Raw genomic sequence first — 23710 nt, forward strand, 5'->3', positions numbered from 1 at the left:
GCTGCAGATGCCCGGGCGGCTCCCTACTCTGGCCTGCACCCCCAGGCGCCGTGTAGAGCGCCATGGGGATCTGTCTACACTTCAGAGAGCCCCTCCCTAAAGGAGAAAAGCCCCATTTCTTCTACCAGGTTGGTGGGGGGGTCGTGGGCGGCTCTCTAACCAGCCTCCAGCCATCTCAGGGACGCCTCCTTTATCTCGGCCCCATCCCTGGCTCCAGCCTGCCAGCACAGAACAGCCAGGCACCAGCTGCCCCCCTGTCCACCAGGGACAGTACTGCTGGCTGCTGGGGCCAGGCTCCCATCCACCTCCCCTGAGCCCCCTGCATCCCTCTGACGTGCCCAGACCAACCCTGATTCCATCCAGTGTAGGGGTCTGCTCCCCAGGAGGTGGGCTTCCCTGGTAGCTCAGCTGGTAAAGAATCCGCCTGCAAGGCGGGAGACCCGGGTTCGATCCCTGGGTTGGGAAGATCCCCTGGAGAAGGGAAAGGCTACCCACTCCAGTATTCTAGCCTGGAGAATTCCATGGACTGTATAGTCCATGGGGTCACAAAGAGTTGGACATGACTAAGCAACTTTCACTTTCATTTTTCCCCTGTAGGTACTGGGCAGACTGAAGATGCAATAAAATGTCTGAAACAAGCTATTGTGGACAAGGAGGAGGAGAGATGGGGTGGAAAGAGGGGGATGGAGCCAGGGAGGGAAGTGCGGCAGGAGGAGTGGGGAGGTGGGAGAGGACTGGACCGGGTCCCTCTTGGCCCAGGAGGTCAACAGGAAGCCAGCGCAGGCCAGAGTCACCTTCGCTGCAGTTCCATGGCTAAGACACCACGGCCTCTTTTAACCAGGCCCCGCGGAGGGCCCAGAGCATCAGGTGTGCTCAGATTTAACACAGGTTCGCAGCCTGCAGGGATATTTCGGGATCGGCAGATGCTGCTCTGCGCTCCTGCGTTTCCCTTCCGCACCCTCCGAGCGGCAGGTGTCCCCGAGGACAGGCTGCTCCCAGGAATTCTGTAAAGCCAGTTGTGTCTTTGCCTGCAGACCACAGTTCTCCAAGAAAGTGACCTTTCCTTCCTGAAAGTGTGAGGTCACCCTGTGAGCTCCTATCCGTCCATCTGTCCCCTCTGCCTGCAGGCGGAATGTTGTGGAATTGTTGGGAATAAAGCATTCTAGTGAAAGCCACCGTTCTAACCATTTTCCAAATTATATTTTGTAAAAGTGTAAAAGACTGTTTCTTGTTTTCTTTTTTTTTTTTGGCTGTTTACAGTTTCAGTTTTAGCTCCCCTCTTGCTGAGCTAAATGGCTTGCGCTTTGTTCTTCTAGGGCATTTTTTGGGCACCTACTTTGTGAAAGGAGCAGTGAGCACAGGGAGCTGTAAATGGGGTGTCGGGCACCGACTGCAAAGTCAAGTCTCGCGGTGGGAGTGCTACAGTGGGCATGCAGGGAGGACCTCAGTCACAGCTTAAGGGTCCAGAAGCTGGATAGCAGGGGTGGGGGGAAATCCAGGGCCACAGGGCACCCGTGGACCAGGCAGGGTCCTGGCTCCATGCATATCATGAGTATTTTTTGGATAAATAGGTGTAATTGTAGGTCTTAAATGTTCCTTAATGTTGAGCATCTCTGTGCTGAGAAGCATTTATTTGCACAATACAACGGCAGCACCCGCAAGCCCCAGACACCCAACACCAGCAAAAGCCCACCTCTAGAATCAAGTTCTTGGCTGGGTCCGGGAAGGTACCTGCTCCCCAGGCGGTGGAATGCAAGGGCTCAGCGCGGTTTTCCGGTGGGCGGGTTGTCCCGGCTGGCACGGCCACCAGGGGGCGCGAGCGGAGCAGGGGAAGGGAGATGGCCCGGGTCGGGCCACCTACAAAGGCCGCGGGGAGGTGACCCAGGGCGGAGGGAGGGCGTGGGTTGGGTTGAGAGTGGAAAGGGAGGCTTGGTTTGTCTTCTGTTCTGGGGCGGAGGAGGTCTTGAGGTCCTTTCTCCGCTGTTTCCCGTGCCGGGAAGAGATGACAGAATTCCGTCCCGCGTGGACACGGCTCTGGGGGGCTGCCCGCGGCGGCGGTGTGGGGGAAGGGCGGGCAGGATGCCCATCGCTCAGCCTCACCCTTGGCCTCCGGTGGCCGGTGACCTAGCTGTCTGATGGCTGTTTGCTCGTCTGCCCGTGGGTCATTTCAGGGATTCAGGGTGACACTTTCCCTTAACACACGTTGTACTTCGTTGCCAGTTTGCAGAAATTATTTATTTCAAAATGTGCAGATTGGAGACTTGATGCCTGAAATCTACATAATTTGAATGACTAGAATCCTGAGGTGAGTGAACAAGCGCCTATACTCATATTATCCTACTAACAGTGCACGGTATTTGGGCTTAATTTTTCTATTTCCTCAGCTTGTAATCTACTTTCCTTCCCATCAGATACACAGCAATTCTGTTCTTCCAGGATCAGCTGTTTTATAATCATCACCCTGACAGCCGAACTACATCCCTGTATTCATTTAATAACTATTTATCATCCTCTATCTTCCCATTTTCAGAAAGAAATAAGTGCTCCAGAAATTGGAAAAAAAAAACTGAAATTTGACCTTTATTAACTGGGTTAATTGTCAAAATCTCTGCTTGTAAAAAAAAATTAATGACCAAAAAGTGTAACTTTTAGAGTTTCAAAGATTAGGTTCATGTCCAAGGAAATATAAACTCTGACCTTTTTGACACATGTCATAAGTAACATCTATCCTAGTAAATTGCTGCTGTGAGCAATTATAACATTTTTCCTGTATCCAATTATGCAATTTAATTGCCGCTGGAAATTCTGGCTTCCTTAAGAGATAGCCTGAAGAATTTTTTGATACCTACAGGAGTCATTTTATATTTGTTCCAGGGGAGTATATTTGTTCATTTGGATTTCTAAGAGATTGAGATGTCCTGGACAAAGCCTAGCCGCTTTGGCCAAAGGCAGCTTGATTAGTAAACAGCAAAACTTGTCACAGGAATGAGGGGGAAACAGAAGACAAGATTCTATGCCCAGATGCAGTCTGTCACTGAGGCTGGATCCTCTCATTTCCTTGTTAATTGTTTGTTTTAGGTGCAACTTAGTCAAACTCCATGGGATTAACAAGCTGGTTTTTTTTGTTTGTTTGTTTGTTTTCTATTTTTTTAAACCTTTTATTTTAAATTGGAGTATAGCCAATTAGCAATTTTGTGATAGTTTAAGGTAGACAGCAAAGGGACTCAGCCATACTTATGCACGTATCCATTCTTCCCCAAACTCCCCTCCCATCCAGTCCATCACATTGAGACAGAGTTCCCCATACTATACAGTGGGTCCTTGTTGGTTATCTATTTTAACTATAGCAGCGTGTATATGTCTGTCTCAAACTCCCTAATTATCCTTCCCCACTGTTTCCCTCCTGGGAACCTTAAGTTCAAGTTCATTCTCTAAGTCCGTGAGTCTCTTTCTGTTTCGTAAATAAATCCATTTGTATCATTTCTTTTGATTCCATGTATAAGGGATATCATATGATGTTTCTTTCTCTGTCTGACTTACTTCACTCAGTAAGACATCTCTAGGTCTATCCGTGTTGCTGCAGATGGCGTTATTCATTCTTCATTGGCTGAGGAATACTTCGCCGTGTGTATGGACCACATCTTCTTTATCCATTCCTCTGTTGATGGACGTTTAGGTTGTGTTCATGTCTTGGCTACTGTAAACAGTGAGCAGGTGGTCTTTTAGATGCTATCATTCGGGGATGGGTGTTTGCAGACTAGTTTGAGGAAGCGGGGCTAATGCCCTGCGTTCACACTCTCACACACCGGTCTCGTAACAGGTTCTGTTGTTTCTGTTTCAGCAAAGGAAACAGGGAGTTCAAAACTGCTATTAATCGAGTCACCCCAGAGCTATGATGCTGGGGTGCCCTCTTATCATTCCATCCTCATCGGAAGATCCCATAATGTTAGAAAACCTGGAAATGTAGGATCTAATAAACATGAAGAAGATTCTAGTTCCCTGAGGCATGTGTTCAAAGCAGTTAAGTAAAGTTGTGAAATCAGACTTAAACTCTCTACTGCTTGGTAATAGAAATGAACCTTTGGGGTGGAGGAGAGAGAAGGAATAAAAATCAGGCTAAGAGAGAACTAAGGTAATCTACCATTTTGTAGATTAAAAGCCCTGGCCAGTCTCTTATGTTAGGAATAGGAGAAAAAAAAAAGGAATGTACCTGAAGACCTGGTTTGGGGGTGACTTCCCCTTGGAAGGCCCCCCGCACCCTTCAGACATGGGCAGGGGGCTGGAGCTCCTTGTGGACAACGGGCCCAGGGTCTGCACTCTGTCCCCCCAGCCCTGATCAGGTGCCACAACTGTGGGCAAATCTACAGGTATCACTGAGGGAAAGTCCCTCAGTCGTGTCCGACTCTTTGCGACCCCATGGGCTACAGTCCATGGAGTTCCCCAGGTCAGAACACTGGAGTGGGTTGCCATTCTCTTCTCTAGGGCATCTTCCCAACTCAGGGATTGAACCTGGGTCTCCTGCCTTGCAGGCGGATTCTTTACCAACTGAGCTATGAGTGTCTCTGAATCAAAGCTTATAGGAAGAGAGAGTAGGATGAGACCCTGTGGCCATTGGTGGCACCTGGAGCTGCGTTTTGTCGCCTGGGAAACAGGGCTTCTGCCCTGCCCTGCCTGGGCCCCTGGGTGCTGTGGGAGGGAGCAGCAGACCAGGGCTGCCTGAGTCCCCGTGGAGAAGAACCCGCACCTGGAAGGCTGTCCGAGCTCCGAGAAGACAGACCTGGAAAACAGCTGGTCCCGCGGGGACCCTGCTCAGCCTGGTTGGACTGCCCCCCACTCACATTGCAGGGCTGAGTGAGTACCTGGAGGAGACAGCTACTCTGTCCGCACAAGGACAGGCGGGAAGGTCAAGCTCTCCTGGCGCGCTGAGGACTCGACCCAGGTGTCTTACGGGGGAGAGCGAGACCTGCTGCCTGAAGAATTGGGGAGCGTTCGTCAAGGTAACTGACCCACTAGTTAGCGGTTCCCAAGGCCTCTCAGCAGGCGGCAGGAACGCATCCAACCAGGCTGCTCTCCACCTCAGATCCCTTGGCACCGAGTCCGGCCGAATGCACACTGGAAACGCTCTCTGTGAAACACCACCTCTGTTCGAGCTGCTGGCGGTTAGGGGTAGACAGCCCTGACTACGACAGCACAGTGTCCGTGACGGCCCGGCTTTCTGCGCAGGGAGGGCGGACGCGAGGCGCTGTGTGGCGCTTAGTCGCTCAGTCATGTCTTGACTTTGCGACCCCATGGACTGTAGCCCACCAGGCTCCTGTGTTCATGAGATTCTCCAGGCAGGGATACTGCAGTGGGTGGCCATTTCCTCCTCCAGGAGATCTTTCTGACCCAGAGATGCAACTTGCGTGCGTCTCTGATGTCTCCTGCATTGGCAGGCGGGTTCTTTACCACTGGGCTTCCCTCATAGCTCAGTTGGTAAAGAATCAGCCTGCAGTGCAGGAGATCCCAGTTCGATTCCTGGGTTGGGAAAATCCCCTGGAGAAGGGATAGGCTACCCACTCCAGTATTCTGGCCTGGAGAATCTCATAGACTGTATAGTCCGTGGGGGTCAAGAGTCGGACATGACTGAGCGGCTTTCACTTTCTTTCACTCTCTTTCCACTAGTGCCACCTGGGAAGCCCAAGTGTGTGTGTGTGTGTGTGTGTGTGTGTGTGTGTGTGTGTGGACTCACACACAGGTACACCTGAGCCGTAAGAGGGCACTAGGAGACTGTGCCTAGGAGTTGGCCCTGAAATGAGTGCGAGCACCTGGGTTAACTTTCCCAACCCCACAGTCAGGCTGCCATGAACACAGGTTTCTCTGCAGTTTTATCGTGTTTCTACAGGAAATACCGACGGTGGCATTTGTGTTTAAAGCAGCTGGCTGCCGCTCCATTTTTCCACCTGAAGCTCACTCCCTGCAAGGTGGGTGAAACTCCGCAGGTGCTCTCCTGGGGGCCCCTGAGCCCCAGCCCAGTCCAGGAGCTTCCTGTGGGGTTCCTCGCGGAGGGATGGGGCTCAGCTTCCTGTGCCCTCACCGGGCCGGGCACTGCCCTGCACCCAGGGGAAGCCCTGAATGTCCACGTCCCACTTCCCCCAGCGCTTCTTTTCCCGAGTTCCCAAGTGCACAGAGCACCCCCTTCTCTTGAAGCGCGGCCGTGCTCTGCCCGGGATGGTGGTTATTTGTTCAAATGGCTGCCCTGCCACCTCGCACCCGGGCCTGAAGTTCCCTTCTCAGTGGACAGATGTGAGCAGCCTGTCTGCAGAGCAGGGACCCTTGTGCTCCCCCCACCCCCAGTCCCACGAACACTTCCTGCCTCCCGGGAGCGGCTCAGACTGAGAAAATAGTAATAACTCACATCTACTGAATGCTTAGCACGCAGCCGACACTGTGCCAGAAGCTTTTATACCCATTACCTCATCTGGTCTTCCCTGTCCCCTCGGGAGGTAGGAAGCACAAGATACCCTAAAGGCAAGTACAGAAACACCCAGGGACTGTCCGCAGGGCCTGGGAGAGCAGCCTGGGACCACGGGCCCCAGAACTTGCACTCTCAGCCAGCACGGACTGCCTGTATAGTGATGAATAAAATCAAAGTGCCCCTGGCACTTAGAACACACTCTTCACATCAGGCACCCCTTCCGATGGCCGGCGGTCTGTCCCGGTTCACGGGCACAGCGGCCTTCCTCGGTGGGGCTCTGCCTCCCTGACCACTGGCCAGGGTTGTGCCCAGAGTCCCATCCCTCCTTCCAGGGAGGGCTCCTCAAACACCCAGGATCAGCCCTGCAGCTTTATTTAAATAACAAATTTGACAGTGCATCTGAATGCAATCTGAGTTCCTCAAATTCCATTGACACACACAATTTTAGGTTTACACTATACAAGTTGCCACTGATTTAAAAAAACAGTAGGCTGACCCTTAATGAGGTGACTGGATTCTACTCTACACTTACCTGAAATTGACATTTAAATAAAAGTGAGCCCAATTCTTTGGTCAGGTGATAGGCTATAGCCTGTTAATAAACATGTTCATTTTGCCAGATCGATAATAATGGGAACGTGGCACAATATATCACAGAAAAAGCCTCTCACTGTAGCCATGGTTACAGCCAACGCTTCACGATCTGGGTTTTCTGAAACTCACCCCCTAAACCAACCCCCACTAACCATGATTCCTGGTTTTCTTTACAGACACTGCTATTTTAGTTCTGAGCCCAAGTTGTAGGTACTTTCTCTGGGTTTTTTTTTTTTTTTTAATTCTTTCACTCCAACATGTATGCATTAACCACCAAAAATATAGTTAAGTGATGATTTATAGAAAACGAATTCCCTCATTTTTAAGTGAAAGTTTGACTTAGCACAACCCTGTATGTTGGGAACCTGGGAATATTATATTTTTAATGTCTTACCCCATCTCTCGGAAAGATTAAACACATCTTTTAGTGAGCCTATTCTAGAAACTATTGGGGGAAATCACCCATCAATGGCCAGCTTGTGTGGGAAAACGGGGTGATTTTTCTAGGGCTGGAGAATCTAATTGCTAACTGTTTACACAAATAACACACAGAGCTAACGAAACAGAAGCAGAAGCTGGCGTTTTTCCAATGACTAGCCTGAGCAGCCTCTTATCCAAAAGCATTAGGAAGAAAGTAAACTTTAAAATGATTTGAAAAAGGTCTATTTTCATGACAGATGGCAGTGAGGGTTCTTCAATGCCAATTTAATCGCTTTTCCTCAGTTTTCAAAATGCTTCCGTTGTGAACCCAAGGGTCTGTGCGGTAGCACTGCGCACCTCACGGGCACAGGGGGCCGGTGACATGCACTGTGGTCTTGCTGACCCCGCCGGGGTCCTGCCAGGGTGATTCTCCTCGACCTGGGAAAGCGTGTTGTTCAACACACTGTCTTCCGACATCGAACGCGTTCTATGAGCACCATTTTTGTCACAGAGAGCCTCCTCCATTGGAGCCTAACCTATGTAACTGCTTTCTGGTCCAACAACCTTAACAAACAGGTCCTAGTGGAATTAGTGGACAGAGCAGTCTCCCAATTTTTAAGCAGGGACTGTTGATAATTTAGTACCATTCTCTCATCTCCCAAGTAAATGAAGGAACTGAGCCCTGAGTGTGGGACACCCCCCCAAACCCTCCTTCGGTGCCCTGAGGACCAGGGCTTGTCCCTACCCCAGTCCAGCTCCACCTCAACTGGAATCTTCTCCAGGGAGTATTTTGAAACCATCCCATCTCATGAAGCTAGTCTGAACCATACATACACCTTTCAAAGGACACATTTCACATTAGACTTGAAGGCTGTTATCCAATGAGAAACTCATCTACATTCCCGTCTCTGGGGCTTCTGTTCCGGACAGAAAACTCCCTGAATACCACTGTGCTTTTGCCTTTTGCAAGTTAGCCACGTACGTCTCCCAGACCCATACTTTGGTAAAGGGCTGATGGGAGAGTTGGTGTCACAGGCAGCCTCTTAGGAGGAAGTTGAAACTGTGATTGCATGAACAATGCAGGATGTTAACGGGCGCCGACCTCATGGAAAGATGAAACCTGCCGCGAGTGTCCAACGCGGCGGGTACACTTGATGCGCAGAGCTTGGGGAGGCAGGGTGTCCTCAGTAAAGAATGAAGCAAATGGTTGACAGAGCTGTGTCTTCTCCAAGGAGAAACCCCAAGAACATCCTGGAGACATCTGTGTGCAGTGATGTTACTGAGACAGTCGGGTGAAGAGTTCACTTGGCATTTTTAAAAACAAGTGATGTATTTAATAGGGCTTCGGAGACATGTGAAAACATTAACATGAAGTTGAGGATGACTGGCAATGAGCAACCTGAAGGCTGGTGGCTTTCTAGGGATGGAACCCACCCCACCCCCAGTCACCACCTCCCCCGACACTAAGAACCCCCTTCCAGTGTTCCTGGTGCTGCCGGGCCTCCCAGAGCTCCCCCTGCGGCTGAACACAGGCTTCTCATCCACCTTGCCAGGGGAAGCGAACACACCCAGCACAGGTCAGGTTCACAACCTGCCCAGGAGCGAGAGGCATGGTGTACATAAAAGCTCCCCTGGTGGCTCAGACGGGAAAGAATCCGCCTGCGATGCAGGAGACCTGGGTTGGATCCCTGGGCCCAGAAGATAACCTGGAGAAGGGAATGGCTACCCATTCCAGTATCCTTGCCTGGGAAATCCCACGGACAGAGGAGCCTGGCGGGCTACTAACACTTTCACTTTCGACTCAAGAGGCCTGTCACACTCCAAAGAAAAGGAATAGACAAAAATGTTAATCACGTTTTCCTTTTAATAAGGCTTGTTACTCAAAAGTGTAGCTTTGAAAACCTGTAGCTTGTTGTGACAACCAGAGAAGCCGGGAGCAGCCTCGCCTGAACACGGCCGCGGTGCCCTCACGGGCTCTCCGTCGCCGGCGAGGAGGGCGAACGCTTTACAATCTGAGCCAACGCGGAAATTTAGGAGCAGGATATGCATGTCCTACTTTGATTCCAGGAGAAAGGACAAGTTCTTAACACAGTAAAACAAAACACAAAGTAAACAAATCTTTAGAAATCACTAGACATGTGTGTGTGTGTGTGTGTCTGCGTGTTTGTATCATTAGGATTATCATCAACATTTAAAACTATTAAAAATAAGGTTGCCACCTTTCCTTTTCTTTTGGTACTGGGGCATTATTTTTTTAGGAAAAAAAAAAAAAATGAATTTCATTTTCTTTGCCCAGACTCCCAGGTTTCCTAACCTCAAGCCCGTTTTCCGCTGGGCAGCCACCTGCACCAGCGTAGCGCGGCACCCCGTCGCGCCCCCCTCAGGCAGCAGGCGGGTCAGGCCTGCCCCTGGCTGCCGAGAGGCCAGGCCCACAGAAGCACAGCGGACGGGGGAGCTGCATCTTCTCCCGAGAGGAAAAGGCGTCCGCCCGCAGCGGGCCTGCAGAACCTTCCGAGGCGCCGCTCCTCTCTGTGCTCTGCTTGGTTAACTGGTTGGTTTGGCCTAGAAGCAAGATGGCAAACATAATCAGAAAGGGAAGCTAGATTTTTTAAAATAACTTAAAAAAAATCATTTTTATATAAAGCAGCAAAAACATATTTTTCTCTCAGCAGAAAGAAACAGGGAAACACAGCGATGTAAACGGGCCTGTTCATTAAGCCTCGGCCGAAGCCGGCGCTACTTTGCACCGTCCTCGGCGCTGTCGGAAGAAGGTTCTTTGGCGTCTCCAGTCGCTCGTTTACTCTCCTCTTGAGTTAAAGTCTCCTTCTCTGACCTGGTCCCGTTGGGGATAGAGCTTTCGCCGTTGACGAGCCCGTGCTCTGCGGCCTGGGCCCTGCGGACGGCCTCGGTGAGCGTCAAGGCCTCCTGCGCGCCCGCCTCCCCGTCCAGGTTCCTGAGCACCAGCGGCAGCCGCGAGTCCGCCACGCCCTCCAGCAGCCCGCCGCCGCTCTCCTCGTACTTGGGCAGCGGGGCCCGCTCCTCCATCTGCCGCCGGTAGAACTCCCGGTTCGCCGCCGCGCTCTTGACCGCTCTCTCCAGGATCTCCTTCTCACCTAAGCGCAACTTGACGGCCATGGTGGCACGGGCGGAAAGGTCGTGGTTTTTCAAGAAAGACTTATCTTCCTGGAAAAGGAAACAGCAAAATCAACTATCACAAGTCGCTAAACTGGTAAACTACACCAACAGAAGGCAGGTCAGTCATTGCCGGGGAGGAGGAGGGCACAGGGGGAATTGGGGTGGGGGAGGAGGTTTGAGAACTTGATTGTGGGGGTGGCTGCATGACTATACACTTACACCCAAGCGTACGCTTCGGAAGTGTGAATTTTACTATATGTATATTGTACCTAAATAAATGATGGTCAAACACAAAAGAGGAGCCTAAATCACAGTGCTTGGATGCTGGATGAACAATGGATATTTGAAGTCAAGTGACCCAGGAAGAAACTTTGAAAGCACAAATAAAAACTTACACTTGCTTGTATGAATTAGAAATTATAAAAAAGCACTAAATAATTTTAAAAATTTATCTTCTAATCAACAATGCCTCGTGACTCTTTTGGTAAGGGTAAATGTGTTAAACAGAAAAATATTAGTGAGTTAGACTTGACTGTTGTTTGGCCGCTGTCGTGTCCAGCTCTTCTGCAACCCCATGGGCTGCAGCCCACCAGGCTCCTCTGCCCATGGATTTCCCAGGCAAGAATCCTGCAGTGGGGCTGCCATTTCCTTCTCCAAATGAACTGAATGAAAAATGTCAAATACACAATGATTTTGCTAAAGAATTATAGTAATTTACATTTAAGACTCTGATGAAACATCTTTTAAAGCATGACAAAGCACAAATCCTTGTTTAATCAACTGAATCACCTCAATGGTTGTCTTATATGTTTTTAGAAGAAGTGATGCTCGGTCTTCAAGAAATGTCCACAGTCTGACCTCGTTGTCCCAGCTGACAGGGTACTCAGAGTTCCCCAAGGTGAAGATTCTGTCAATGGCATTGTCTCCCAGCAAGTGCTCTTTCAGCTCTTCTACAGGAAACACAAACAGTCACCTGTTAGGGGAAACAGCACTACTTTCATACTAACCAGCGGCCACCTCACAAAACAGCCTCCCAGCGGCGTCCTCTGCCGTGATGAAGTGCTCCCTTCTCCCGGGTCAGTCAGAGCAGGGTCAGAGCCTGACCTGTCTCAGGGAAGGAAAAAGCGGAGAGGTCTTCTTGATTGGCATCTAGATCAAGCCTTGCTTGGCCAGCACTCCTCATCTCATTGTTTTTAAGAGGGGCCCTGAGAGCCTTTAGATGGTTGCAGAAGATGCTTCTTTAAAGACCATCTGGAGAGACACACCCCTCATTCTGAGAACACCCTTCCCGCAAACCATGAGCCCAGTCACACCAATTGGGTAGAAGAGACATGCAGGTGAGCAATGCAATCAGGGAAGACAAACAACAGCACAGGAGCCCAGTGACCCTTCTAGATTGAAATCTGATGGTACCAGTTCCAGTAGCTGACCTGACAAAGCTATCTGTCTCATCTTGTAACAAGTAAACCACAAAGTGAAACAAGAAAATGGACTAGAAAAACCTTAATGAAAAAAATGTGCCTATATCCCTCACTTGTCAGGCATTTAAATAGGAATTACAAATAAACACAAGTGCACATCTCAATTACCTTCAAATGCATGTAAGAAGAGGAAAGAATTCAGCAACTGCTCTGAGCACTTTATCTCCTGGCACATTATCTTCAAAAGACCAAAACGTGCCGATCCTATTCACGCTCAAGAAGCATGCCCGTGCTTCTTATGTAATTATGAGACAGTGTCTCTTTCAGAGCAAAATGCCCCACAGCTGTCACTATTTACAATTCAAATGGAAGAACTTCTGCTGCCAGCAAACCAAACTTTTATTAGTATTAGAATGATTCAAAGGACGCATCAATTGTCTTGACATGACAAACTATCTCTCTATGACTACAGAGAAACTAAAGAGAAGCAGCGAACCTAAAATGATTCAGAAGCAGGGTTTCTTTTTTTTTTTTTTTTTAATAAAATAGAAGTTAATCTAATATTCAAAAAAATTTATTAAGTTGCATTTGTTAGCAAAAGATCATGATAAAATTCAGGATTTTTAGATTTTTGAGCCTATAGTTTTATTCTTTGTATAAAGAATATAAACTCTGTGGGTGGAAGAAATGTCTTTTTAGAAGCCCCCGATACTAAGGTTCCTATCTTTTTTCCTTCCTCAACCTACTCAAGTTTCACCCTTTAATGAACTTTGTGAAGCCAAGGAGCTGAAGCAGAGTTTTCTCTCTGCTGCTTTTCACAGTGAAACCGGCCTGACTTCACACACCTGGAGAGATGAAACCTAGGAAAGGCCATCCACCTGCCTGCAACACTCGGGAAATGAACACAGCCTCCGGAAGCAGGCTTCTTTCCCCCTTCCCCGACTCACAGACCCTTCCTGGATTCCCTGCCGTCACAGGGCTCCTCACCACTGCCCTACTCCCCCCACCCCAGCCACCACGAGAGCGTGGTTTGGTGGCCCCCAGCCTGGCTTCCGTGTCAAAGACCCTGCAGCGCCAGGATCTCTTCCATGAGCTGCAATTCCTGCAAACCAGCCGGAGCCACAAGGGGGCTTGGGGCACAGGCTCTGAGTTGGCTGAGCTGGTCCCACGGGTCACTGCCTGTGAGCTGAGTGGCCAAGTTCCTCTCCTCGTGGCATAAGAGTTTCTACGTCAGTTAAGTGGGAAGCCCTGCCTCCCTTCCACAAGGCGGCTGAGAATGAACAGCCTGCTCCATAGTCCTCTACAAATGCAGACTCTGACACGGTTAGATAATCCAAGATGTTGTAAGTTTTCTCCCAATGAAGTAGAGAATTATGTGTTTATTACAAGAGCCCCGCGCAGAGTAGGGCTCCCAGACCCCAGGGGTCATCATCGTCATCATTGCTCTTAGTTATAAGCTTCTTCAGGCCATGAACTCAACTCTGTAACCCTACCTTATATGCAAGAAAAGCCCACAGTTAGCCCTAAACTCGGGTCCACTAAACTGGAGTGACGACTCGCTACCACTCACAGAAGCACAAGCTCTCACTCAAGGGACGGGGAGTCCGGAGCAGTGTGGCTGTGAACGAGGGGTGAGGACCGCCGTGCGTGTCTCTGGGTTCTGCAGTTGGGGTCTAAGTGGCCTTTCTGTGCTGCGGGACTCAGTTTCTCCCACCTCCATCCCGATGACCAGCCAGACCCAGGCAGCACTTCCTTGTGCGGATGTGAAGATAGGAGCTGGGCGGCAGAGCCCAGCAGGCTCCCTCCAGGGGCTGGCATTTCTGCTCCAGCCCAGCTGGCCTCGCTCCAATGCTCGGACAGCCTCACACTTGTCTTTTCAATCAGGGGGCACTCGCTCGCTTGCTCACTCTTTCCCGCCCAATCTGTTGTGCACAGGATCCAAGGTGCTTTACAACAACAGCAAACTCACACACAATTAACAATGGAACCTCACGACCAGAGGATCTGGAAGAGTGTATTTTCCGATGAAGAATGAAACACGACCGCAAGAGGTCACAACTCAGTACCAGAAACTCCAAATGGCTTATCTTACGGAAACATAAAATCAGTGCTCAATACTATGTATATATATATATCAAACTCTTTCTGTGCCTGAAGTAAGAGGCTGTTGACAAGAATATTTTGCAATTTAAACAGGTTCTGTTTGCAGTGTTATGTACTCCAACTGGATGCCTGGCATTAAAAGGCCTGCTGGCGACTTTGGATCCAAACCACAAAGCTGGTTAACAGATGAAGGCCTCTGGCCCACATGGGCCCCAGCCAACCCCACAACTTCAGTGACAATTGCCCCCTCACTTGTCCAGATGAATTAGAGACATCAGACCCCATGAGTACACAGAGGTTCTGTCATCCCAGGTAAATAAACACATCAAAAACTCCTGTCTGCCAATGAAGAATCTGATACGGTGAGATAGTCCAAGATGTTATAAGTTTTCTCCTAATGCAGTAGAGAATTATTTGTTTATTACAAGCGAATATTGACAACACATCGAGGATTTAATAAAAAACTTCCACGATGAAACATCATTTTCTTCTTTTTCCAATATTACCGTCTTACCTCCTCCCCTGAAGTGCTTTAATTTTAAGCAGTTTTATCTTTAATCTGAATCCCTCAGCCTCACACTTCATGAATTAAAAAAAAAGTCAACATTTTTTTCCCTGAGATGATTTACCTTCGGTCATGCAGAAAACGCGGAGAAAAGCCAGCAGCTGGGCGGAGATGGGCGGCTCCGTGAAATGCAGGGCAAAGACGCTGGAGCTGACGAGAGAAGAGGCCGCATCAGTCCCGGGAGCCACTCCTGCCCGCCCGCTCCTCAGGGAGATTTCTAAGCCTGCCCTCGGCGTGGTGACCCTCAGGGAGCGCCGGGCCAGCCATAGGCCCCCCAGCTTCTCCCCCAAACTCTAAATACACAGCATTCAGTCCTGGCAAAATGCAGCAGGGCTGGGCCGGCCCAGGAGGACGGCAGAGACCGTCACTGCCAGCGGTCGCCGGTCTAACAGCCTTCACCTCGGGGGCACATGACATACTAGGAGAGCCGAGCACACCCACGGTCCCTAAAAGGAGGTTACGATAATTTATGTTGAGTTCACATTTTAATCATTAATCAAATATTGACAAGTTCAATAAAAAAAGGTCTAGATAATCCATTTTCATTAAGAATGGTTCCTCCATTCCCTGGAGAACCAATAAATCATAATTCTTGTCTTCTTTATCATTTTGCACCTCAAATGCAAGAAGATCTTAAAAAATTTAACCAGAAATTCTTGAAATCACTGAGGATCATGACTTCATTACAGAAACTAATGGTGGCAAAGAATTAAATGAAACAAATTGATCCAGGTCATTAACCTTTTCAAGGTGAAAGGCATTAATGACATGGAGGCTCTAATTTAACTGAAGGAGGATTTCAGGCCACATCCCCAGGAACTGGCTGTGGACGCCTTCAGCGACATGATTATGTTCATCTGAAAACGCTGGTAAATCACCATACATCTAACGGTTTAAATTCGCAGTATAATAGGGATAAAGGGATTAAGACAAACTACAGCAGAGGAGTTGCATTAACTCGCCAATTAAACACTCTGCAACTGGAAGTATTTCAAGGGTCACAGGAGAGAGCTGACAGACTGTGTCTACGTACGTTGGGATGCCAGCGCGAGCCAGGACCTCGGCCTTCATGGCGTAGAGCCGGTCACTTTTACTCACTCCAAGCTTTATTTTCACTCTGTCGTGTGAATTATTGTCAAAGAAAAAACCACTGTGGATCACAAACTCTGCATTTGACCGAGTGCCATAAAAAATGTAAATCTGAGATGCAGTAAAGAAAAAATAAAGGGATATAAAAGAAACTTAACATCCATTCTCAGTACAAAGCAGGGCAAAGGGTCAGTTCTCATACATTTAGCGCGACTTTACACTAAGAGGACAGACAGCCCTGAAGGAACCACACCCTGTTCTGAAGGCCCGGTGCGGGCCCCCCAGGCCTCCCAGCACACACAGGAGCTGGGCCCGTCCCGGCCTGTCTCGTAACCCCTCCCTGCCCAGGCACAGCAATACTGTCCCTTTAGAGCTGCACGTGACAGTTCACCACGTTCTCCCCTCCCCTGACCACCAGAGTGTCTGGCGGAGACCCATCTCCAGAGGCTGCGGCAATTCTGCCCATAGCAGAGGGGTGATGAACTTTCCTCCAGACATTTGGTTAGGCCGACATTTTTCACCCTGTCTCCGAGGAATGTCAGTGGCCTGTGTCAGTTCTTGGTCACGGCTGACAGAGCACAGGTGTTCTTACCTGCGTATCTGCAAGCTGACTGAGAGGCTGAGCCCCGCCCACCCCGCCCCAATTATTACTGGAAACAGATTCAAGTATAAAAAGACAGCTCTTATGGGTCCCAATTCCCTTATGGTTTTGCCACTTAAATACACTGCCTCTGTATAAAGAAGGTTCTGATCCATAGAGAAAGATATGAAAGCAACGCAGTTTATATAATGGAAAAAATCTGTTCTACTGTCGTAACACAGAGTCGATTTTCAGTGGACTGTGTTACACACAGTAGGTCAGTTGTGCAAATCTTTCTCCCTGGCGGGACCAAAGGTCCCATACAGAGCATGATGTGTTTATCCTGGCTTTGGGTCCTAGTACATACTCCCTAAACAAGCCTCAAATACAAATCTCACACAGTGTGAGCTGAGGGTCTCAGGCGGAACCCACCTGCTCTCCGGCCCGGAAGTCCTGCAGGGCCACACACTCGCAGCGGTCATCCTCCAGGTTGTAGCCGGTGGTGATCTGAACACGGGAGGGAGGGGACAGGACAGTGTCTGAGTGCTCTGGCTCAGAAGGGCCTTTTTTTTTTCTTTTTGGCCATTAGAGGATAAGAAACACCCAAAGCTACTTAAAGGGGTACATTTGGCCCTGCTTCATCAAACTGAGCAGAGTTATTTTCATTAATTCTGTTCACAGCAGACATCCTCCTGGAAGACCCCAAACCTGCACTGAGGGACATACCCTTCAGAAAATGTACACATTATCCCTTGCTGGTCTTAACCAAATAAAATTATTCGTTACATAGTTACTGCCTTTGAGCCCATCCACCCCCAGCCCCACAACACAGGACAAGCACTCCCCAAGGAGGAAGCAGGATCCCAGGAGAACTGTGAAAGTGAAGTCGCTCAGTTGTGTCTGACACTTTGGGACCCCACGGACTATAGCCCACCATGCTCCTCCATCCATGGGATTTTCCAGCCAAGAGTACTGGAGTGGGTCGCCATTTCCTTCTCCAGAGGATCTTCCCAAATCAGGGATTAAACCCAGGTCTCCCACACTGTAGGCAGACACTTTACCGTCTGAGCAACCAGGGAAGCCTGTAACAGACTTGCAAATAGCATCTTTCTCCTATCTGGCCACTAAGAACCCAAAGCGAGTCTCCTACTGGATCAAGAATCAGGGAGAGAGAAAAATCCTGTTTCTGAATTATATACATATTTTACTCTAAAACTAGAGAAATTCAAGCTTTCAGACAAGCAAAAGAAAAACAGAACAACTTAGTTACATCCTATTTACTTTCTTTATGCTGAAGGGTACACTGAGTTTCTAAATTTCCCAATCACTGACTACACGGAAAACATGCATCTATCACCGCTCCTGTCCTGGGGCCTGGAGAGGGAGGGGAGAGGCAACATTGTAGTCCCAGCACTTATACCTCCACTTAATTCTCTGGGCCTCAGCTGGTCAGCATGTCACCTTCCAGGTCGCCCTTTGGATTCCATCTGTCCAATCATCCCCCTGCTCGTTCATGCCTGGTTTATCATGTGCAAAATCCTCCCAGTTGGTCTCCAATTCCTGCACTGTCCCTCCTGCATCCCTGGGGATATTCATTGTTGATCTCTTGTTTACAACCTTTCAGTGGCGCTCTCCTTTGCCTTCAGAAAAGAAAATCTGAATTCCGGAGCAAAGCCAGTTTTCAAGGAGCCCTGCGCCTCCTTATGGCCTCTGGACCTGCCACTCTGGCCACTGTCCCCACTCCCTCGTGCTTGCAGCTGCCTTCAGCTCCTGTTCGGCCTGAGCTCTGCCTTCTCTGGAGGTCTCCCCTCATCCCAGATTCCCTCCGTGCCCCCCAAAGCCCCTCCCACCCCACAGCAGGCCATTTATCTGTGTACCTGCCCCTGCCAGCCAGACCTGCAGCCGAACCCTTTCCACCTCTGGGCCAGCAGCTTGGCTCACCGTGCCTATCACCCGACGCTGCCTCTGCCCTTGACAACATCTGCCTGACAAAGCAACCTCCGGTGGGGGAAGAACACGGTCCCTCAGCGCAGCCCCTGCCATATCTTAGAGGGTCTGTGCGTGTAAAGTCAGTCACTTCAGTCGTGTCTGACTCTCTGTGACCCCATGGACTGTAGCCCGGTAGGTTCCTCTGTTCATGGGATTTCCCAGGCAATAATACTGGAGTGGGGTGCCATTTCCTTCTCCAGGGGATCTTCCTGACCCAGGGATTGAATCTGTATCTCCTGCGTTGGCAGGTGGATTCTTTACCCACTGAGCCACCAGGGAAGCCATAGAGTGTCTGTAAATGCTCATTAATAAGTTTGATCTCCTCATTTTATCCCGGAGAATCAGAATTCAAGACAGCTTCACGTGCTATTTCCTAATAAAGGTGTCAACACCTCAAAAGATTACTTCTGAGTCTAGGGAACGGCAGGCCAGACAACACTGCTCTCTAAACCCAGCACCCCAGAACCAATGGCTGAGTAGACACAGACCGAGAAATCCACACATTTGTGATCTGCAAAGACCAACGAGAAACAGGAAAGTGACGAGCACATCATGAAGCCAGGTGTCCCAGCTCCTTCTCACTCACAGCACAGCCTCAACACTTGATGAAGGAAAGCATGGCCTGAGGAGGCAGCGGAACAGTCAGTGCCGAGGCCCCATGGAGGGGTGTGGGGGTGCGGGGGGACAGTCAGCGCAGAGGCCCCACGGTGGGGGTGTGGGGGTGCGGGGGGACAGTCAGTGCCGAGGCCCCATGGAGGGGTGTGGGGGTGCGGGGGGACAGTCAGTGCAGAGGCCCCACGGTGGGGGTGTGGGGGTGCGGGGGGACAGTCAGCACAGAGGCCCCGTGGGGGGTGTGGGGGTGCGGGGGGGACAGTCAGCGCAGAGGCCCCACGGTGGGGGTGTGGGGGTGCGGGGGGACAGTCAGTGCCGAGGCCCCATGGAGGGGTGTGGGGGTGCGGGGGGACAGTCAGCGCAGAGGCCCCGTGGGGGGTGTGGGGGTGCGGGGGGACAGTCAGTGCAGAGGCCCCGTGGGGGGTGTGGGGGTGCGGGGGGACAGTCAGTGCAGAGGCCCCACGGTGGGGGTGTGGGGGTGCGGGGGGACAGTCAGTGCAGAGGCCCCACGGTGGGGGTGTGGGGGTGCGGGGGGACAGTCAGCGCAGAGGCCCCGTGGGGGGTGTGGGGGTGCGGGGAGACAGTCAGTGCAGAGGCCCCACGGTGGGGGTGTGGGGGTGCGGGGGGACAGTCAGCGCAGAGGCCCCGTGGGGGGTGTGGGGGTGCGGGGGGACAGTCAGTGCAGAGGCCCCGTGGGGGGTGTGGGGGTGCGGGGGGACAGTCAGTGCAGAGGCCCCGTGGGGGGTGTGGGGGTGCGGGGGGACAGTCAGCGCAGAGGCCCCGTGGGGGGTGTGGGGGTGCGGGGGGACAGTCAGTGCAGAGGCCCCGTGGGGGGTGTGGGGGTGCGGGGGGGACAGTCAGCGCAGAGGCCCCACGGTGGGGGTGTGGGGGTGCGGGGGGACAGTCAGTGCCGAGGCCCCATGGAGGGGTGTGGGGGTGCGGGGGGACAGTCAGTGCAAAGGCCCCGTGGGGGGTGTGGGGGTGCGGGGGGACAGTCAGTGCAGAGGCCCCGTGGGGGGTGTGGGGGTGCGGGGGGACAGTCAGTGCAGAGGCCCCGTGGGGGGTGTGGGGGTGCGGGGGGACAGTCAGTGCCGAGGCCCCGTGGGGGGTGTGGGGGTGCGGGGGGACAGTCAGTGCAGAGGCCCCAAGGTGGGGGTGTGGGGGTGCGGGGGGACAGTCAGCGCAGAGGCCCCGTGGGGGGTGTGGGGGTGCGGGGGGACAGTCAGCGCAGAGGCCCCGTGGGGGGTGTGGGGGTGCGGGGGGACAGTCAGTGCAGAGGCCCCGTGGGGGGTGTGGGGGTGCGGGGGGACAGGCCGAGCAGGCGCTTTTCTGCCACTACAAACACCGGGGCTTTCACCTCGAGACTGAAGCCTGACGCACATCGAAATGTTTCAGACTTTTCAACACCCCAACAGAAAGGCCTTGGGGAAGAGCCTCCCTTGGTTCTGCCTGAACCTCCCGAAGCCCGCTCACCCTGACTGGCAGAGGCGCGACTCAGACCCAGGGGCTGATCATCCGACATCCCCACCTGCGGGCAGGAGCACAGGGGCCCCAGACGGCCGGGAAGCGGCCCTCTCTGTATGAACAGACCGACCTCAAGGAAAGGCAGGCAGACCAGCAACCCCCGGTTCTGACCCAGACACACAGAATTCAGACACAGCTCAGCACGGCGCCTGGAGACCTGTCTGTGTGCTTCTCCCAGCGGATGGGAGTGGGTCCCCTGCGCCAGGCTGCGGCCGGCCTGGGGTAGCCACCCGGCCAGCCGCTTCCTTCCTCATGACCTTCCTTGGCTGCTGCTTTGGAATCAGTCACAGAACCTGACTCTCCCACCTCTCCCCCCGGAACCAGGTGCGGGCACACTGTCAGGAGCGCGCGACGTTGCCCGGTTACTCATTTCTGTCTCCTCCCTCAGTGGCAATCAGATCAGACAGACAACGGCTGCCAGGACAGACACACAGAGAAAAGCTTAATTTCAAATACCTCACTTTAAAAAAGATACTAACTGTTCAGATGTATGACATGCAACTTCACAGTGTTAAAATAGATTCTGAAATTACCCAGACAGAATTTCCCATGAAGTCTTACAATTACGACGGCAAACAGTTCAACAAAGGTGCAGCAGAAAGAATTAAGTATGTGGAGAGAGTAACCACTGGAGCGAAAAGTACTAACGTCTCACATGAGCCTTCTCAAGGTCAGCAGTGTTCCCGCCTGGGCTGCAGGGGTTAAAGACTTGGTGAACAGTGTAGTAAAAGACAGCATGAGCAGTCGTCATCAACTCAGTAATTTTATTACGAGATAAACTTTTTTTTTTTAACTTTTAGGGGGAAAATGTGAGTAGTGTACATGAAAGCAACATAAAAGCAGTCTGTGTGTGAGTGTGTGAGGGGGCAAATGCATGCAGAGACTCTCAGAAAGCCAGTGGCCAGCTGCCCAGAGGCATGAGGGGAACAGACCACGGGGCCCGGGACTGGGGGCAAACTCTTGAGTTTCACCTTGCAGAGGCTTCGGTTTTGTTTCACAGGTTATGTTTGTTCACAATAAAGTGTGTGCTTTTCACATTTTAGAAAGAAAAGAATAAACCCCAACAATCAATCAAGTCTGGGAACCAACGTCCCAATCCAAAAGAAGAAAAAGAAAAATGCTACAGCCAAAGATTAAATGCTATTTGAAAATTTTAAAACTTCAATATGATAATCAGTTCAAAACAGCTCTGAAAGAAAAGGAAAAGAACAAAATGTAAAATTTTATTAATGAAAATAAATGATAAAATATGCTAAGAACACCTCAAAATGGCTAATTAAGCATATCTAAATCAAGGCAAAAGTACTTTTAAAAAGTCTGGTTATTTCTTCTCTACAGTTTAAGAGTGTACTGGCTGCTGGACCTTCCCAGATCAGCACTAGGGTGCTCTATCTTAAGTGTTTGGCAAGTGTTACCTGTGTTCTGGCCATTTTGTGGAATTACATGTAAAATACTCATTTGCAGCATTTTTCTAATCTATTTATAATACTGCTAATAATAACAAAGAAAGCTGACACTGAGAAAAGACGAACAAAAAACTAACCAAACCCGTATACAAGCATAATGTATAAGTTCAAAACGTCCTGAAGTTGACTATCTTTCCGACACTGATTTCAGGAAACCTCTCTCGGACGCCGTCTCCACACAGAGTGGCACTCTCGGTGGTGGTTCACAGTTGAAAGCATGCTGAGCCAGAGGCAGGCTCCTCTGCGCGTCCTGACTAACCATCATCGCGGCATCCCCCTGTCTCCTTAGCATCCGCTGATGCCAACAGACTCCTCTATCCGAGGCCACATGCACCTCCCCCACCCCACCGCCAGGGCCACCAGGACAATTAACACCAGGTTAATCAAGGGAGCCGAGGACGTGTCCGCCTATCAGGTGAAGGAGTGGGCCAGGGGATAGAAGAGCATCAGAGAAGCTTAAGGAACCGGAAATCGGTCAGCAAGGAGAGAAAACCAGCAACACTGAAGGAAACAGCAGGAGGAGACAGGTTTCTTTTTTTTTTTTTTAATAAACCAGTATTTTTAAAAGAATCAGGAAAAAGAAACTAGTTTAGTCTGTGGTCCTTAGATAAGAAAATGTATGTCTAGGCTTAGCACATAAATGCTGTTCATTGTGGCTTCTGAAAGTGACATAAGACTCCCGTTTTCAGGATTAAGTAATAAACAGAGGGAGAAAACCCCCAGCCTCTACTCAGGGGAGGCAGGGCAGGTGGCAGGTTTGTTCTGTTTGCCCCTCTGGGAGGGGCGGTGGGGAGACTGACCCGAGGCAGGCCGCCCCGTCCCGACTGCACACGACCCGGGAGGTGGGTGCTCACCAGGCCGCTGGTGTGGTTGCACATGTCCCACAGGGGGATAAGCGCCAGGGTCACTCGGGAGCCATCCTCCGTGGGAATCTGGTTTTGTCGAGTCATAACGGAAGAGACCGCCCACCTGTAACAATCCAAAAAAAAGAGGCTGATTAGGTCTGGCACATCGAAGAGCCCAGCACAGTCACAGTTCAACCAAAACCGAGGTGCCTGACTTCTCAAAATTCTTTCCTAAGTTGCAAAGGTGACAACTGGCCACCTTCATCATCATTTAAAATTTACTTTCAGAGATGGTTGGTGGGGGAGGGGGACAGGTATGGAAGGAAAGGAAGTCAGGGGCAATAAAGGAGTAAGCGGATAAGAGGAGGTTGTTCTTGGGGGAGAAAGTAGCCTGGAAAAAGGGCTGGCTGACACCAGAGCTGGCCAGCCCTCTGCAGGTCCCAAGCTGGGCAGCCACAGGGACTCCATGCCTCTTTCACACAAACGATGACTCTGTTCCTATGTGCAGCCTCAGTGAAAAGCAAGCAATATAACTCCTTTCTGATCAGAAATCCTCTAAGAATGCTTCAAAATGTGGAATTCTATTTTTTATTATGCTGTGAACTACACTGAATCTTTTTGTTTAAAAAAAAAAGCCCCTACGTCAAAGCACTAAAATAGTCTACTTAGAAAGAAAAAAGATCCCCACGACCACCCCACACTAATGTTAATCCCGGGCAGCACTTGGCTACAACAACTAATCCCCACCAATACAGGTTAGTGGAAATTTCCACATGGCTATGAAGATGTGGCTACTTACCCCAGCTGTCCGGGGTAACTTGGGAAAGACATTTTTTACAGGCTTTAAGTGGTCATGCCAATCACTTCTTAGCACAGCTCTTGGCGCTTCTGAGACCCCAAAATCACTCAGGAA

The 23710-nt window shown here is 50.7% G+C and overlaps 1 protein-coding gene across 3 annotated transcripts in view; it reads right to left on the reverse strand.

Annotated features, from left to right (window-relative positions):
* Positions 1–9312: 9312 nt before the first annotated feature.
* SETD3 (SET domain containing 3, actin N3(tau)-histidine methyltransferase) overlaps positions 9313–23710 on the reverse strand; it is a 76573-nt gene continuing 62175 nt past the window's right edge. For 2 of the 3 annotated variants that reach the window (XM_061159399.1, XM_061159398.1), the window contains 6 exons: positions 22807–22921; positions 16794–16868; positions 15726–15892; positions 14757–14842; positions 11393–11553; positions 9313–10651 (listed from right to left, as the gene is read on the reverse strand). In XM_061159399.1, the coding sequence (XP_061015382.1) occupies positions 10205–10651; positions 11393–11553; positions 14757–14842; positions 15726–15892; positions 16794–16868; positions 22807–22921 (1051 nt within the window). In that variant the 3' untranslated portion in view covers positions 9313–10204. Of the gene's footprint in view, positions 10652–11392; positions 11554–14756; positions 14843–15725; positions 15893–16793; positions 16869–22806; positions 22922–23710 lie in introns of those variants that run through there. The other variant, XR_009695477.1, reaches the window with a different exon arrangement.

The sequence above is a fragment of the Dama dama genome, chromosome 13 (assembly GCF_033118175.1).
Source record: "Dama dama isolate Ldn47 chromosome 13, ASM3311817v1, whole genome shotgun sequence".
Lineage (NCBI taxonomy): Eukaryota > Metazoa > Chordata > Mammalia > Artiodactyla > Cervidae > Dama > Dama dama.